This window comes from Marmota flaviventris, chromosome 7 (assembly GCF_047511675.1).
Source record: "Marmota flaviventris isolate mMarFla1 chromosome 7, mMarFla1.hap1, whole genome shotgun sequence".
NCBI lineage: Eukaryota > Metazoa > Chordata > Mammalia > Rodentia > Sciuridae > Marmota > Marmota flaviventris.
In genome coordinates, this window is record NC_092504.1 from 40446625 (window position 1) to 40465934 (window position 19310).

The 19310-nt window shown below is 42.1% G+C and overlaps 1 protein-coding gene across 1 annotated transcript in view; it reads right to left on the bottom strand.

The window, feature by feature from the left end:
- The window catches only part of Scfd2 (sec1 family domain containing 2), a 405136-nt gene that overhangs the window by 38329 nt on the left and 347497 nt on the right, over positions 1-19310 (bottom strand). The window contains exon 6 of the mRNA XM_027938291.3: positions 13380-13525. Within this exon, the coding sequence (XP_027794092.2) occupies positions 13380-13525 (146 nt within the window). The remainder of the gene's footprint in view (positions 1-13379; positions 13526-19310) is intronic.

Here is a 19310-nt window from a genome sequence, read left to right on the forward strand (position 1 = left end):
TCTCAACAAAGGACCCTGCGGAGGATGAAAAGGAAGTGGGTATCATTTCTCTGGAACCCTACCAAAAGTTTTTCTCACATGTTCGAAATGGCCAGAGGGTAGATCAGTCATGTTGTTTGCTTCAACTTTAAGAGGGTCAACCACAGTAATTTAAACTTTCCTAATCAAACACTGCCTAGCAGTTCACCTTTTTGCGGGGGAAGGAGAGGAATTAAAAATTCAGACAATTTGCTCTTTCCTTTTCTCATTGGTCATTTATTTCTTGCTTATTTCACATGCTGTAGGAGTGGGTTGGGGTGGTCTGTGTTCTAGACAACCATTCAGAGACCAGGTTCCTGCCACTGAGTGAGGCACAGGAATTCCACACTGGAGACTTCACATTTCCTCAGCAGATGATGAGAGAGAGAGAGATGCTATGGGCCTGGCTTGAAAATGTGTCACTTCTAGCCATAATTCATTGGCCAGAATTAGTCACCCCTCCATATTTACCTACTAGAGAATCTGGAAAATGTACTCTCACTGCATGCTCAGGACAAGTAAATGGAGTTTGGGGAACACACAGTATTGTCTCTGCCACAGACACACTGTAAATTTTGAAGCAATATTAATATAATTATTCCCTTAACAATTGGCATGGTGCATGTGTGAGCAAAGGATCATTAAACCCTTTTTCTCTTCTGCCTAGGAATTTGACCTTTGGTTAACTTTCTAGCTGTTTCCCTGGAAACCTGATAAAGAAAGAATGTCAAACTATGTAGCCAGGCAAGAGTGCTTATGACAAAATGACCCCGGCTTAGTGCACTGCATTAGACTGGGAGAACTACAAATATTTGATAGAAAGCTAGAGCTCTGGGCTCCTAAGTACGATGACTTGAATAATACCTGGGCGTGTCCCTGGGAGGAGCACTGGAAGCTATGCCCACGGAGTTGCTGCTGAGAAATGAGCTCCTGTAAGACATAAAGCTTTAAAACCAGGGACTCCTGCACCCACCCAATGAGCAGCTAGTCCTCTCACTCCTGAACGTCCCCTCAGGACCAAGATGCATTACTCCTTCCTTGATAGCTGCATGGGCTGCTTCATGCTTTATGGGTGATCACGAGGACGACTGCAGGGAAGCCAACCCCTGGTGCTCCTCTGATGGCAAGCTCTGTTCCTGTCCTGGGGACTGCTGTCAGTGGGGTTATGACTACAGAGCCAACTTATCTGGAAGGCACAGGACACATAGACCTCGGGCCCACATTACTTTTCAGGGTCCATGACAATGTCTTAATTTTTTATATCAGAAGGAAAAAAAGAAGAAGCTTTAAGTCAAAATCATGTTTTGAAATGAAATATTAATATGTTTTCCTTTACATCAGTAATAATTATACTGAATGTTTTAACATTTCTTGTTTTTATGGGAAGGAGCCTACAAAGGCAAGAGTGGTCATCACTCGGCTGGCCCTGTCTGCTGGTCTCATGGGGCTGAAGGTTTAGTGGAGCCTGAAGAGATGCCCTGATAGCAGCACACGTGAAACAGCCAAAGCGCCACAGAGCTGATCTCATATCAGAAACTCCTTGCCTTCCATTCTTTAAATGCCTAGTATCTTCTTAAGAACAATCTGGACTTTTAAAAATGCCGTATTTAGGGCTGGGGATACAGCTCAGTGGTTCTGTGGTAGAGTGCCTCCCTGGTATGCACAAGGCCTGGGTACTAATCCCCAGGATCACAAAAAATATATAAAAAATAAAAATAAAAAATCATAAAAATAAAAACTGAAAAGCAAACAAGAGATGCCATATTTAAACAAAATATGAAAAATAAAATACTCATGCCAGTGTCCCCGGTTAATCTTGTGGTGGAGATAAGCAAAGTGTGGTTATGTCTAGAAGACTTTCATTGCCTGAGAAAAGGAACCGGGTACAGCAGCAGTGTCCAACATTATCCATAACAGTCTAACTCCAGCCACTTCTAGAATTTGGTGCACTTTAAACACGGTCCAGGATATCCATTTCCAAGGAAACCTGAACTGTCACCCCAAGCTTGTTTCTCCCTCTTCCACAGAACTGACTCCAAACACCAACTTCTCATGAAACTAGACTTGTAGAGGGTATTCATTTTGTTTCAGTCCAAGATGGCAGAGATAAACATCTGCTTGAAACTGTGGCTTTACTTGACTATTCCACGGCTTATTTATTTTTATTTTTTGCTATACTATGACCTATTATTTTCTCCTTTCATCTTCTTAATGGAAATTGTTTGCAGATTAAATCAACGTTTCATTTGTTTATCTATTCACTCATCCATCCATCCATCCCATCCTTCTATATAGAAGATTATTTTTAAAAAATTTGAACGTAGTCCCTCAACTTCAATATGAGGCAATCAAAACCAAAAGATAGTAAAGAAATTTGCTTGAGTTTACATGGCCATTTAGAAGTAGATGTCAGGACAGGGCCACGTTTCCTGGCTTTCAGTTTTAGTCATGTCCCATGCTGATTCTTTCCATAAGGCCACTTAGCAGGTCTGGGTTTAGGTAGACAGAATCAGGAGAAGGAATCAAACTTAGTCTGGGAACAGCTGGCAGCCAGGGCTGGGGCTCGCTGAAGAAAGAGAGGGGCCTGGAGATGTTCAGAGATCTATTTTTCACTGGGCACAAGATGAATCAAACTTCCTGGGCACTGTTGGGTCTAATGCTCCCGTTCAGCATGCCAGAGGCACAAGAGAAAGCACACATCTGTGCAGAGTTTCTCGGCACAGCTCTGCTCTTGGAGACTTATGCCAAGGCCATGAAAGAGCCATCGACATTTGTCAGAAACACCTCTTGAGCTCCTTGCCCTGAGACCTCTGCTGATATGCTCCTGATGCCACCACTGAGGAACAGGAGCACATCAAACACTGGCACCAACGAAGGTGCCCACGCCTCCATTGAACCGGGACGTGTGCAATAAGAAAAGGAAGTTGGGGCTGGGGATGTGCCTCAAGCAGTAGCGCTCGCCTGGCATGCGTGGGGTGCTGGGTTCAATCCTCAGCACCACATACAAATAAAGATGTTGTGTCCACCGAAAACTGAAAAATAAATATTAAAAAATTCTCTCTTTCTCTTAAAAAAAAAGAAAAAGAAAAGGAAGCACTAAAAATTCTGCAGCACAGGCACCATGGGAGCCGGGGCTTCGCTGGCCGTGGTGGACCCACAAACACAACCTTTTCAGACAGGAGGTAGCACTAAACAGCAGTAATGGCCAGTTTCAGAAGGTCCTCCTGCATAGCTCTCACTCAGTCAAAGGAAAGGATGGATGCTGCAGAAGACGACCAAGGGACCGGCTCTCTGCTCTGCATTTCTTCATGGCTGTCATTGCAAATATTTATGTGATGGTGATTATGTGTCAGATGCTGTCCAGAGAGTTTTATAAGTATTAACTTACCAAATCCTTAAAGCATCTTTGTGAGAGAGTCACAATTATAAGTTCCTTTTTATAGAGGGGAAACCAGGAATAGACAGGGAAGTGAGTTGCCCAAAGTCACTTTGTTAGTGAGGGTTCAGCTGGTCTGTGAACACAGGTACCCTGGCTCTACAATCTTCTGTTAACCTCTGTGCTAGCCTCCTTCTCAAAGAATGAAGAGCACAGGAAATGCCATTCTGGGTGGGGCCCACACTCTGGCATCCCTCCACCTACCTCCCTGCTCACCCATAAGCGGCAAGCACTGGGCCCGACCCTACAGATCCATGGTGAGCAGCACAGAGGCTGCTTCCAGCTGTGCGGCATGTTCTTTACATCAGGATCTTCAGCAGGAGCCTCCTCGACCCTACCATCCCAGTCCCTGACTGTGGCGAGGTCCTGGCTCCCCTGGAGTGCCAGATCTGGTGATGTTCGAAACTTATTTCTGGAGGTCCAGTGCAGATCTCTCTCCTCTGGGTCTTCCAGAGGTTTGATAATCCCTTGTATGAACCACATTCTCCTTCAAAGGCAGGAGTGGGGTCTTCTTTCTGCATCTGAACCATGATGGACACATGCAGGATAATACATGCAGATACAATAAGAAGCACCTCCAGCACCAGTGGGGAAACATGCGTACCTCTGAGAGTTAGCACGTGTGCACCAGAGCAGGAGAGAGGGCACTAGAGAGGGACCTGAGGTGGCAGGGGTCCCAAGACCCAGGGCAGAGAGCCAGAGCACAGCACAGGGCAGATCTGGAATAGGAGCTGATGGCCCGACCAGGTGTAGTGCTTTCCTGGGTGTGATGGGGAGCCCAGGATATCTCTTTTGCAGAGAGATAGCACAGCACTGGACAGAAAGCACAGATTTCTCCTGGAGCCATGGGTTGAGGACCAAACTGGGAGAAGAGATGGATAGAAAATTGCCCAGCCAAGTCCTATCTTCAAAAGTAGAACCAGCACTTTCTATACCAATTCATCCTGTGATCTGTAATAAAGACGTAAGTATTCTACAGAGGATGCATGTAGCAAGTATTTATTAAGCACCCGCTATGTGTAGGACACCTCTTTAGGCACTGAGGATATGGCAGCGAGCAAAACAGATCAGAAGCCCTGTGCTCACAAGGCTTACATCTGTAATTTAAAATTTTTTGAAATTTCAAAATACTTGAAAAGCCAAACAGGTAAGAACGATCCCTAATCCCATCAAAAGGTTTTCCTCTAGATATTAAATATAAAGCAGGAAGTCAGTGTTCCTCCCTGTCCATCCAACTCTCCTCGTCCTCTAGAAGGTCTCTATTTTATATATATATATATTTTTATCTCCATATTGCTTTGCAGATTGGTTGCACGAATTTGCAGTCCTACCAGCAATGTATGAATGTGCCTTTTCCCCCACATCCTCGCCAACATTTATTTTTGTCTGTATTCTTTTTTTTTTTAAATTTTTTATTGTTGGTTGTTCAAAACATTACAAATTTCTTGGCATATCATATTCCACACTTTGATTCAAGTGGGTTATGAACTCCCACCTTCACCCCATACACAGATTGCAGAATCACATCAGTTACACATCCATTGATTTACATATTGCCATACTAGTGTCTGTTGTGCTCCGCTGCCTTTCCCATCCTCCACCATCCCCCTCCCCACCTCTCCCCTCCCCTCCCCTCCTCTCTCTCTACCCCCTCCACTGTATAACCCTGAGGGTCTCCTTCCATTTCCAAGCAATTTCCCTTCTCTCTCCCTTTCCCTCCCACTTCTCATCCCTGTTAAATGTTAATCTTCTTCTCATGCTCTTCGTCCCTACTCTGTTCTTAGTTACTCTCCTTATATCAAAGAAGACATTTGGCATTTGTATTTTAGGGATTGGCTAGCTTCACTTAGCATAATCTGCTCTAATGCCATCCATTTCCCTGCAAATTCTATGATTTTGTCATTTTTTAATGCAGAGTAATACTCTATTGTGTATAAATGCCACATTTTTTTTATCCATTCGTCTATTGAAGGGCATCTAGGTTGGTTCCACAGTCTTGCTATTGTGAATTGTGCTGCTATGAACATCGATGTAGCAGTGTCCCTGTAGCATGCTCTTTTTAGGTCTTTAGGGAATAGCCCAAGAAGGGGAATAGCTGGGTCAAATGGTGGCTCCATTCCCAGCTTTCCAAGAAATCTCCATACTGCTTTCCAAATTGGCTGCACCAATTTGCAGTCCCACCAGCAATGTACAAGTGTACCCTTTTCCCCACATCCTCGCCAGCACTTGTTGTTGTTTGACTTCCTAATGGCTGCCAATCTTACTGGAGTGAGATGGTATCTTAGGGTGGTTTTGATTTGCATTTCTCTGACTGCTAGAGATGGTGAGCATTTTTTCATGTACTTGTTGATTGACTGTATGTCCTCCTCTGAGAAGTGTCTGTTCAGGTCCTTGGCCCATTTGTTGATTGGGTTGTTTGTTCTCTTATTGTCTAATTTTTTGAGTTCTTTGTATACTCTGGATATTAGGGCTCTATCTGAAGTGTGAGGAGTAAAGATTTGTTCCCAGGGTGTAGGCTCCCTATTTACCTCTCTTATTGTTTCTTTTGCTGAGAAAAAACTTTTTAGTTTGAGTAAGTCCCATTTGTTGATTCTAGTTATTAACTTTTGTGCTATGGGTGTCCTATTGAGGAATTTGGAGCCCTACCCCACCGAATGTAGATCGTAGCCAACTTTTTCTTCTATCAGACGGCGTGTCTCTGATTTGATATCAAGCTCCTTGATCCATTTTGAATTCACTTTTGTGCATGGCGAGAGAAAGGGATTCAGTTTCATTTTGTTGCATATGGATTTCCAGTTTTCCCAGCATCATTTGTTGAAGATGCTATCCTTCCTCCATTGCATGCTTTTAGCCCCTTTATCAAATATAAGATAGTTGTAGTTTTGTGGATTGTTTTCTGTGTCCTCTATTCTGTACCATTGGTCCACCCGCCTGTTTTGGTACCAGTACCATGCTGTTTTTGTTACTATTGCTCTGTAGTATAGTTTGAAGTCTGGTATAGCTATACCGCCTGATTCACACTTCCTGCTTAGCATTGTTTTTGCTATTCTGGGTCTTTTATTTTTCCATATGAATTTCATGATTGCTTTCTCTATTTCTACAAGAAATGCCGTTGGGATTTTGATTGGCATTGCATTAAACCTATAGAGAACTTTTGGTAATATCGCCATTTTGATGATGTTGGTTCTGCCTATCCATGAACAGGGTATATTTTTCCATCTTCTAAGATCTTCTTCTATTTCTCTCTTTAGGGTTCTGTAGTTTTCACTGTATAAGTCTTTCACCTCTTTTGTTAGGTTGATTCCCAAGTATTTTATTTTTTTTGAAGATATTGTGAATGGAGTGGTTGTCCTCATTTCCATTTCAGAGGATTTGTTGCTGATATACAGGAATGCCTTTGATTTATGCGTGTTGATTTTATATCCTGCCACTTTGCTGAATTCATTTATTAGCTCTAATAATTTCTTTGTAGAGCCTTTTGGGTCTGCTAGGTATAGAATCATATCATCTGCAAATAGTGATAATTTAAGTTCTTCTTTTCCTATTTTTATGCCTTTAATTTCTTTCGTCTGTCTAATTGCTCTGGCCAGTGTTTCGAGAACTATGTTGAACAGAAGTGGAGAGAGAGGGCACCCCTGTCTTGTTCCAGATTTTAGAGGGAATGCCTTCAGTTTTTCTCCATTCAGAATGATGCTAGCCTGAGGCTTAGCATAGATTGCTTTTACAATATTGAGGTATGTTCCTGTTATCCCTAGTTTTTCTAGAGTTTTGAACATAAAGGGATGCTGTACTTTGTCGAATGCTTTTTCCGCATCTATCGAGATGATCATATGGTTCTTATTTTTAAGTCTGTTGATGTGGTGAATAACATTTATTGATTTCCGTATATTGAACCAGCCTTGCATCCCAGGGATGAATCCTACTTGATCATGGTGCACAATTTTTTTGATATGTTTTTGTATCCGATTCGCCAGAATTTTATTGAGGATTTTTGCATCTAGGTTCATTAGAGATATTGGTCTGTAGTTTTCTTTCTTTGAAGTGTCTTTGTCTGGTTTAGGTATCAGGGTGATGTTGGCCTCATAGAATGAATTTGGAAGTTCTCCCTGTTTTTCTATTTCCTGAAGTAGCTTGAAAAGTATTGGTATTAGTTCTTCTTTAAAGGTTTTGTAAAACTCTGCTGTATACCCATCCGGTCCTGGGCTTTTCTTAGTTGGTAGTCTTTTGATGGTTTCTTCTATTTCCTCAATTGATATTGGTCTGTTTAGGTTGTCTATATCCTCCTGACTCAATCTGGGCAGATCATATGACTTAAGAAATTTATCGATGCCTTCACTATCTTCTAATTTATTGGAGTATAAGGATTCAAAATAGTTTTTGATTATCTTCTGTATTTCTGAAGTGTCTGTTGTGATATTGCTTTTTTCATCCCGTATGCTAGTAATTTTGAGTTCTCTCTCTTCTTCTCTTCGCTAGCATGGCTAAGGGTCTGTCGATTTTGTTTATTTTTTGAAAGAACCAACTTTTAGTTTTGTCAATTTTTTCAATTGTTTCTTTTGTTTCGATTTCATTAATTTCAGCTCTGATTTTCATTATTTGTTGCCTTCTACTTCTTTTGCTGTTGTTTTGCTCTTCTTTTTCAAGGATTTTGAGATGAATTGTGAGATCATTTATTTGTTGGTTTTTTCTTTTTTTAAGGAATGAACTCCAAGCAATGAATTTTCCTCTTAGAACTGCTTTCAATGTGTCCCATAGATTCCGATATGTTGTGTCTGTGTTTTCATTTATCTCTAAGAATTTTTTAATTTCCTCCTTGATGTCTTCTATAACCCATTGATCATTCAGTAACCTATTGTTCATTCTCCAAGTGATGTATGCTTTTTCCTTCCTTCTTTTATTGTTGATTTTCAGTTTCATTCCATTATGATCAGATAAGATGCATGGTATTATCTCTACTCCTTTATATTGTCTAAGAGTTGCCCTGTGACATAATATATGATCTATTTTTGAGAAGGATCCATGTGCTGCTGAGAAAAAAGTGTAACTGCTTGATGTTGGGTGGTATATTCTATATATGTCAATTAAGTCTAGGTTATTAATTGTGTTATTGAGTTCTATAGTTTCCTTATTCAACTTTTGTTTGGAAGATCTGTTCAGTGGCGAGAGAGGTGTGTTGAAGTCTCCCATGATTATTGTATGGTGGTCTATTAGACTCTTGAACTTGAGAAGAGTTTGTTTGACGAACATAGCTGCACCATTGTTTGGGGCATAAATATTTATGATTGTTATGTCTTGTTGGTGTATGGTTCCCTTAAGCAGTATGTAGTGTCCCTCTTTATCTCTTTTGATTAACTTTGGCTTGAAATCTATTTTATTTGATATGAGTATGGACACTCCTGCTTGTTTCCGAAGTCCATATGAGTGATATGATTTTAACCAACCTTTCACCTTCAGCCTATGTATGTCTTTTCCTATCAAATGCGTCTCCTGTAGGCAGCATATTGTTGGGTCTTGTTTTGTGATCCATTCTACTAGCCTGTGTCTCTTAATTGGTGAGTTTAAGCCATTAACATTTATGGTTATTATTGAGATATGGGTTGTTCTTCCAGCCATATTTGTTTATTTCTGTTACTAAACATGGTTTGTTTTCCTCTTTGATTATTTTCCCCCCCTTTACTGTCCTACCTCCCACTGTTGGTTTTCATTGTTATTTTCCATTTCCTCTTCCTGTAATGTTTTGGCGAGGATGTTTTGAAGAGATGGTTTTCTAGCTGCGAATTCTTTAAACTTTTGTTTATTGTGGAAGGTTTTAATTTCATCCTCCATCCTGAAGCTTAATTTCGCTGGATACACAATTCTTGGTTGGAACCCATTTTCTTTCAGTGTTTGAAATATGTTATTCCAGGATCTTCTAGCTTTCAGAGTCTGTGTTGAAAGATCAGCTGTTATCCTGATTGGTTTACCCCTAAATGTAATCTGCTTCCTTTCTCTTGTAGCTTTTAAAATTCTCTCCTTATTCTGTATGTTGGGCATCTTCATTATAATGTGTCTAGGTGTGGATCTCTTATGATTTTGCACATTCGGCGTCCTGGAGGCTTCTAGGATTTGGGATTCTGTCTCATTCTTCAAGTCTGGGAAGTTTTCTCGTATTATTTCATTGAATAGACTGCTCATTCCTTTGGTTTGGAGCTCTGTACCTTCCTGTATCCCAATGACTCTTAAGTTTGGTCTCTTAATGTTATCCCATATTTCTTGGATGTTCTGCTCATGGTTCCTTAACAGTCTTGCTGAGCTGTCTATGTTCTTTTCCAGTTGAAATACTTTGTCTTCATTGTCTGATGGTCTATCTTCTAAGTGTTCTACTCTGCTGGTAGTATTCTCCATTGAGTTTTTAAGTTGGTTTATTGCTTCCTGCATTTCTAGGATTTCTGTTTGTTTGTTTTTTATAACCTCTATCTCCCTGTAAAGTTGATCCTTTGCTTCCTGGATTTGTTTGCGTAATTCATTGTCGAAGTGATCTTTCATTGTCTGATTTTGCTGTCTAATGTCTTCCTTGATACTCCAGATCATCTGAATCATGTATATCCTGAATTCTTTATCTGACATTCCATCTGCTGCAGCTCTTACCTCTTCTAAAGTTGCGTTGACCTGCATTGCTTGTGGTCCTTTCTTTCCTTGTCTTTTCATACTGCTTGCGTTTCTTTCCTGCAGGCGCGGGCGGCGGCTCTGCTCTCTCCTTATTCCAATTGGGGTGTCGTGACTACCACGCCAGCAGGTCACTGGGCCTGTTCTGGGCGCTGGCGGCGGCTCTGTTCTGCCCCTACTCCAATTGGGGTGACGAGTGTACTACGCCGGCAGGCCACCGGGCCTGATCCGCCGGTCGGTTGCAGGTTTGCCTACCCTGCAGGCGCGGGCGGCAGCTCTACTCTGCCCCTACTCCAAATGGGGTGACGTGTCTGTCGTACTGGCAGGCCCCTGGGCCTGTCCCGCTGGTCGGTCGCAGATCTGCCCACCTTTCGGGCACGGGTTGTGGCTCTGCTGTACCCCTACTCCAATTGGGGTGTCGTGACTACCCCGCCGGCAGGTCGCTGGGCCTATTCCTGGCACGGGCGGCGACTCTGCTACCACGCCGGCAGGCTCCTGGGCCTGATCCGCCGGTCTGTCGCAGGTCTGCCTACCTTGCAGGTGCGGGTGGCGGCTCTGCCCTGCCCCTCCTACCACGCCTGCGGACCGCTGTGCCTGATCTGCAGGTTGGTCACAGGTCTGCTCACCCTGCGGGCAGGGGTGGCGGTTTCGCTCCGCCCCCACTCCAATTGGGGTCACGTGACCACCACACCGGCAGGGCCTGATCCGGGCATGGGCGAAGGATCTTCTCTGCCCCTACTCCAGCTGGCAGGCCGCTGGGCCTGACCCGCCAGTCTGTCACAGGTCTGCTTACCTTGCAAGTGCGGGCGGTGGCTCTGCCCTGCCCTTCCTACCACGCCCGTGTACCACTGGGTCGCGGGTCTGCCCACCTTGCGGGCGCGGGTGGCGGCTCCACTCCACCCCCTCTCCAATTGGGGTCACGCGGTCACCACACCAGCGAGCCACTGGGCCTGCTCAGGGCGCTGGCAGCGGCCTGGCTCCTCCCCTCTGGCTCGACGACAAATCGAGAGAGACTCGGGTGTCTGTGCCTCACCCCCCCTACCAGGAGACCATCTATTATATTTTTTTCCCAAAATTTTAAAGACTTATTAAACATACATACTCATATATATTTTTATTTTATTATATCTTTATGAAGTAGGATAATGCTTTACAGAATGATCTGTAATGTTTTTCTCCACCTAATGAATCATGAACCTATTGTAGTTGGACTTTCCCAAGAAGCAGACCTTGGGACAGAGATTCCATATGGCCCTTGCCAGCATACCCAGCTTAAGCCCATTTGTTTTATGGCTGTGCAGTATTTCACTATGTGTTCGTAGCACACTTTATCCCGCCCCACCCCCCACTTCCTGATAGTGGCCATCTAGGGTCTTTGGTGAGTGTATTGATGTTACTGATTCCCTATAAGGGGAGGTACATGCAACAGGCTATGACAGAGGACAGAGTTCTGAGGCCTGGAGGACTGGCAGCAAGGAATCCATCTGGACTGCTCATCATTGTCCACATGATGCTCAAGGTTTATAGCTAATGCATGTGTATGTGAATTAAGCAGGCCAAATCACTTACCACGATGATCAGAAAACGGAAAAGACCTCATTAAATTAGTGGTTTATTTCCTCTTTCTAACTATAGCAGTTATTTGCTTCTTGACTTCTTTGGCCTAAACTTTATCGTACATCACCAGTTCTATCATTCTTTTGGAACTAATCCATACGGCAATATTTAAATTGCTGATTTTTTTTTAAATGACAAAACTGCATGTGATTAGTGATCTGAGTGATTGTATTTTGTGGCAGTGCTATCCTTAGATCTTTGTTTCTAAGTCAGGTGCCAGTTTCTATGGTCTTCAGTATAGTGGCAAGTGATTTTGGATGACCATCAGCACCATCAATCAATACTTCTAGAACCTCCATGAGAACCATAGTACAGAGGAGCAGGAGGTTTTGTGTTGGCTGCAAAGACCCAGAATCTGCCGCTGGTCACTGTGTGCCCGTGGTAGGTCAGTTGACTTTCCCGGGTCTCGGATGATGCCTCTTTGGCTTACTTATTGGAATCCAAGGAAAAACTAAGTGCAGAGTGCTGTACTTAGGAACTTCAGCTGCTATAGGAACACACGGGGGAGAATCAGGATGTGCTAGCTGTCATGGGGAACGTTAGCTTGTCTATACACCCCCTTATAGAGCAGACTTTCTGAAGCTTAGCTTCTCACTGTGACACAGTCCTCATTAAGAGCACATTCAGCACTCTAAGAAGTTTTATCAAATGCAGTGGATTTTACTAAAGATTTCATGGGAAGATGAGAAGATTCCCACAGTCAAAATTCATGATATTTTCCATCAGAAACATCTCTCCTTCCCTGGAAGCTCAGGCTTGGTCACCAGGAACCTTAGAGAGACTCCCCATGCTCCATGGCTACAGCTTTTTTTCACTCCTTGAGCTCCCCTCTGGCTTCTTCTGTGCATTCCCCACACTGAGTTTCATTTTAATATTGGTTTCTCATACTATCTTCCTACTCAATGGTCAAAACATTCTTTGATGTTCTCTTACTCTCCTCAGACAGCCCTGAGGGGGTTTTAATAATAAGTGTTTGCCCCTCACAAACTTCTTTTTCCTTATTATATAATTTTTAAGTATTTTTATTATTCTGATTGTTCAAAATGTTTATAGACTGTTTAGATCCAGAAACTTAGGACTCATCTAGGGGCAGTCCTTCATTTGGCACCTCCCAAAGAAACCAAAACACTTGCCTAGGGCTATAAAATAAGCCTATGACAGACCCACAGTCAATAAACTATGGATGTGCTGGGTGCAGTGGTGCATGCTTGTAATCCCAGGTGCTCTGGAAGCTGAGGCAGGAGGATTATGAGTTCAAAGCCAGCCTCAGCAAAAGCAAGGTGCTAAGCAACTCAGTGAGACTCTGTATTTAAATAAAATACAAAATAGGGTTGGGAATTTGGCTCAGTGGTTGAGTGCCCCCGAGTTCAATTCCTGGTTACCCTCCACCAAAAAAAAAAAAAAAAAACCAAAACAAAAAACAACAAACTATGAGTGAGTCCCAATCCAGTGCTCATCCTACTGCATCCCTCCTAGGGTACAAGTGAATTGAGAGGCTTTCAGAGTCAGTGGAACCCAAGCCCAGAACTAAAAGGGAATAGGCGTTCATCTAGAAAGAACCCCTCATCTTAGGAATTAAAATGAAGGCTTTCCGTACGTATAGTTGTAGCCTTTGAATCCTCAAAGTACAACCAATTAGTCACTTTAGGGCACATGCACTTGCCTGGTGGCCGTGATTCCCAGGGACACACACAGACTTGAACTGTTTCATGAGACTCCGAGCTCCGGCAATGTCCCGAAGAGTACTGAAGAGCTCATCCACGGCAATTTTGGATTTGTGAGATGTCAGGTTAATTGAAGAGTCACAGCCTGAAACAATCCAGAAATATTTTCTTAGGTGAGCAAATTCTTAAATTAAGTTTTCTTCATGACAACTTGAGCTTGATAATACAGTTGGGAATTTTTTAAAAACCCCATTTTGCCCTGGCTGTTTACCAACTGGGTTGTTTCAATCACCCATGAGCAACAAAACATATTGAGTCTAAATGCCTCTGACAGAAGTGGTGCTCAGAATGCTTGGGGTCACAGCCACTGGCTTAGACCCCTACACTGCAGACGGTTCATAGAAAGAAACTCCCTAGGGGCTGCACTCTTCAGAATACAGCTTTGGGAACGTCTAAGGAGCCTCAAAGGAAAATATAAGAGACCCCTTATGAAGCTCCCTTGCTTGAATCCCACTAACTGTTTCCATAAAGTCAGACAGAAAGACTGAAAAAAGATAATAGAGTTGCTCCAATAGCAGAACTTGCTGGGATGGGTATCTGTCTGATGTACTAACAAAGCATAAGGATATTTCAAAAGGCAGCCATTCAGAGCTGAGGAGACACAAAGGGGCCTCACAGAGTGTTCTCGGCATTCATTCTATTTCCTTTTGAATTAGATGGACTCACTCTCTATTTTGTTAGAAGCTCATTCAGGAGAGAAAAGATCAAGAATAAGACAGAAGTTTTTAAAATGGAGAAAGATTAAAATGTGTATTCTTGACCCTCTTATTTACATCAGATGAGCATTGACTCATTACTTCTCACATCGCCCTGGTGAGGTAGGAGCAATTATGTTCTTCATCTTGAGGATGCAGGAACTGAGGTGTAGGTTAGATAACACTCCCATAAGTGGACATTATCAAAATCCTGTCCATATCTGCAGTGTCACCCCTCATGTCACCTGTAGGTTTGCTGAACAGTTCTTGGGCACTTTGAGTGCTTTCTAGCTCAAGTTCCTGCATGTCTGTCTGTCTCCGTCTCTGTCCCTCATCTTTGTCTCTAGTTCTCCTCATCTGGAGTTTTCTCTGGTTGTAAGAGTGTCAAACCTGCACAGGTGCAGACTGGAAGTGCTGGACAGTCCATATACATAGAAATAACTCTACTTTCTCACCCCTTGCAGGGACACTTTTGAGTTGTGGTCTCCATAGCCTTTCTGAGGGGATCAGCCACCCACAGCAGAAACTCATTCATGAACGTCCCCTTGATCAGCCTTCCTTCCTTCCCTGCTGGCTCATTGTGATCAGGGGCTACCTTTACAAATGCAGTAACTGCACTCAAATCCTTGTCTCAAATCCTTGACTCCAGAGCTGCCACTGCAATTGAACCTAGGCAGGCTGCACCCAGAGCTGTCCTCTCCTTTGTCATTGTTGTTTGGTAATAGCTTTATTAATATGTAAATCATTCCCCATTTAAAGTGCACAATCCAATAAGCTTTTAGTATAAGACCATTACCCTCACAATCAATTTTAGAATAGCTTCTATTGTCCCAACAAGAAACTACACAACTGTCAGTAATAAATCCCAATTTTTCCCTTACACTACACCCTGGCAACCACCAAAGTGCTTTCTGTCTATGGATTTACCAATTCTGAACATTTCATGTAAATAGAATCATAGAATATGTGACATTTTGTGACTGGCTTATTTCATTTACCATGTTTTCAGGGTTCATCCAAGTTGTACTGTGTATCAGTGCGTCATTCCTTTTTATTGCCTACCATATTTCATTGAATATACTCATTCTACATTTTATATACCCATTCTTCAATTAAGGGATACAGGGCTCCTGTATCATGCCCACCCTCCCTGATCTCCCCTCCCACCCTTCTCCATTTACTCAAGTCCATTGCCTTTAGCCGAGGCAGAATGGTGGTTTCCATGGCTCTACCAAATGTTAGTTTTGCATGTACAATTTTTTGAGTGGATACACATTTTTCTCTTGGGTATTTACCTAGAAAAAAATTGCTGGGTCATATGACAACTCTGTGTTGAAATTTTTGAAGAACTGCAGACTGTTTTCGAAAGTGACTGCACTATTTGACATTCCCAACAGGAGTATAAGAGGGTTTAGCTTTATCTGTTTGTTATCCAAATTATCCATTTTCTTGATTATAGCTATCCTACTTAGTATAAAGTGAAGAGACACTTGTTGATTTTGATTAGAGAACTTGTTTTTTAGGGAGAAATTATAGAATCAAACAAGCTTAAACTTAAAAAGGAATTTATCTAACATTTATAGAAGCATTCAAAAGAACCCAACTCTATCAAGTAGCAAGGTAACACACAGGTAGCTGAGTCCATGCTCTTAATGACTGTGTGACATTTTATATAATAACTCTCAAAGGGCGGACAAAAATCCTGTGTCTAATCTTTGTCTTCTTGCTTCCAGAAACATCTGACTCATTACCATTAAGAAAAAAAAAATCAAAGTATAGTTGTGCTAATCCATTTTTTATTGTCATAATGAAATACTGGAGACTGGAAACTTTATAAAGAAAAAGGGTTTATTTAGCTCATAGGTTTGGGCTGGAAATCTAATATTTGGAGAATCTCTCTGTTCAGCCTCTGACAAGGGGCTCTTTAGCTATACCACAACATGGCAGATGGCATCATGGTGGGAGAATGTATGAGAGGAAAAGATCACATGTTGAGAGGAGAAGCCAGAGAATGAGGAGAGACCAGTATTTTTCCTTTAATAACAACTTGCTATTTTGAGAACTCTCTCTCTGTAAAACCAGTATTAATCCCTTCCAAGGTCAATGCCCCTAATGACCTAATAACCTTCCACTGGGTCTTACCTCTTTACAGTTTTACCCCTAGTTATATCACCACATTGGAGACCAAACTTCTAACACATGACCCTGGAGGACAACCCACACCCAAATCATAGCCCAGTGAGAAAAAAACATCCCTGTGTTCAATAGACCCTACACACACGGATCTATGAACTGCAGGGGCTGGAAGGGAGCCAGCTGATGGAGAGGATTCAGGGGTCACATGTTCTTACTCCCTGGAACCCAATGCCAAACTTTGTGAGAAGGAGCACGTGTGCAGTTTTCTAAGGGACACATTCATAACTTCCTCCTGATTCCTAAAGAGGTTCATCACCAAGAAAAGCTCAGATCCACAGGTACAGACCATTGAATGACATCACACCATCCTTGTCCTTGGTAAGACACAATAGTCTGTGCATCAGGCACCAATCAACCAGAAGAAGTCCTGGAAGGGAATGGCTTCTCACTAAATCAAGAGCTTTCTTCTTACAAATTCTCAGACTGAACCATTTAAGATGTCAGAAATTATATCAATGATATCTAAAGATCTAGAGTATGTATTGCTATTTCAAATAAAAAAGGCACAAAACTAAGGAGAAAGAAAATGATACTAGTTCTAATACTATGTAAAGTGTTTTATTTCTCTAAAAGACAACCTATCTAACAGAGTGACATTTTTTATTTAAATCAATTCACTTTCTATAGAATTGAGAAATTTATCCAATTTTTTTATATGGCTTAATTTTTTGGAAAGTGAGGAGTATATTTACTCATTAAGCTGAGTGTAATAGAATCATCAGCTAGACTAAAGATTATTTACTAAAAATTCTAGATTATACATGGAAGTTGTTGATTGTACACTGAAGTTAAGCAAAAGCAACAATTAAAGTCAACAGTGAAGCAGGTTGTTTGAAAGAAGTGTTTATAGGTTCTGGTGAATTGAGCTCAAATGATTTCAGCAGGAAAATAAAACTGTCAAATTGCTGGAAGGAAAACAAAAAGTCCAAAATTGACTAATAAAGTAAAAGTCCCCTGAAAAATAGCCAATTACGTCCATTGTTCAAACCAGCCGTACCAGGGCAACTTCCATCCAAATCATTAACTCTAATTCATCTGTTATCCCCAAAGAAGTGTGCAAGGATGTGCATGCTTTGGCGACACTAGGTGAAGGGGATTTGTTTTTTTCAGTCTTTAGGCATTTTTCCTAATTAATCTTCACTAGAAAATCTATTTACCCAAATTGAAAGTTAAACGTGCAAACTCTTTAGAAATATGGTCAGAGAAGATAAATATCTTGTGGGAGATCACATATTGCTACCACCAGCAGGGCCAGGGTCCAAAATGTCCCTGTCTACAGACCTGAACTGTCCATGTACATGGCCTCCCACCATTCAAAGTCTCATCCTTGAAGGCTGCTCATTTCAAGTTCACGTTGAAATTAACAGATAAGAGGGGATGTGGATACAAAAGCTATTAAGTGGGGTGAGTTATTTTCTGAGAGGATAGTAATCCCTATAATCATGGAATGCTCACTCTATGCTAGGAACTATTCTAAGAAATTTATTCATATTAGCATGTTTAACCTCCACAGAAACCCATCAGATACTGCTGTCATTCCCATTTTGTAGATGGAGAAAGTGAGCCATAGAGAAGTTCCACAAGGTCGTTTCTCGAGTCAATGGTAAACCTGAGATTCAAATCCTTGCAGGCCCTCTCCAAAGGTGGTTCTGTGAATTCCCAGTACTGACTGCTGTCTCAGATGTGTTAAGATCATACATATAAAAAATCGATAGTACCCCCCCAACACACTTTTTTTTTTTTTAATAAAATACTTAATTCACTACCAAGCTAAAGAAACACTTTTAAAATGGAGGGAATGGTAAATGCCTCTCTTCCTGGGAAGACCTGGGCCTGTCCTGGGAGCAGATGCTAATTGGTGGTTCAGGTCTAGACCCTGGCCCTTCTCCCTTGGCCACACAAGGTGTGAGGTTTCCCAGGACTGGCTGTGTGGGCTCTTTTGAATCTTTGCTCTGTAAGGTGCTGTATTCAGTTACTTCTAATAAGCCCCTGACAGCCTGCTTTATTAAGCCAGTTCCTGAGATAACAGCATTTTGTAAGGGAACTCTTAAGTGTACAATTCCAGTGAACTCCATTTAATCCACTTAGTTAAATAGGTAATAAAACAGAAGCTGATCCTAGCCTTTAGCTAAGCATAGTCTGTGTACTTTAGTTGCCTACCTCTTGATAAGGGAGGCCCCTGTTTTCTTCCCAAATGGGGGAGGGGATGACTCATTCTTGCAGTTTCTTTCTCTGTGGCCTGGCATCTCTTGGGCAGGGGTCCAGTTACTCCTCAGAGTAACAAAGCAGGGCTCCTGTGTCATGCCCACCTCCCTGCCCTCCCCTCCCACCCTTCTCCATTTACTCAAGTCCATTGCCTTCAGCAGAGGCAGAACGGTGGTTTCCATGGCTCTGTACACGGTGGGCCACATTTTCAGCCACAACAAGGTTAAAATGGAAAGCAGGCTGAATCACTTAGCGATCCTCTTGGGATGGCTGGAATGAAGCTCTGCTCCTTCCTCTATGTGGCTGAGATATTCTATTCTGTACAAAATGGTCTTGAAGGTTTGTGGTTCTTGGGACATCTTTTCATCGTTTCCATGGTTTGATTTTATTCCTTGTGAATTCAAGAAAATAAAGCAAATAAAGCATCTTGTATGGGAGACTTGTCTCAGTCTGGACTGGAACTGAAGTAGCTCTTATCTAAGGCCTTACACACATACACATTCACATACACACACACACACACACACGCAGATTAAACGATTAAACACAGGGCACAGTTACTTGTGTGGCTACATGTGCTGAAAAGCAGGGAGCGTGGCTAGATTAGGATTTGAAATGTTTCCCTATTTACTGATATTATTCTCCTCATAGTTCTAAAAGTTTTTCTGGCCCCTCATAACTTTGGAAAAAGGTAGGGTCAAGAGGCCTGGTCATGAGGCCATTTTTTCTTCTGGCCCAAGGATGTTCTTCTTGTCCTTCTAACTGGTCTGGAAT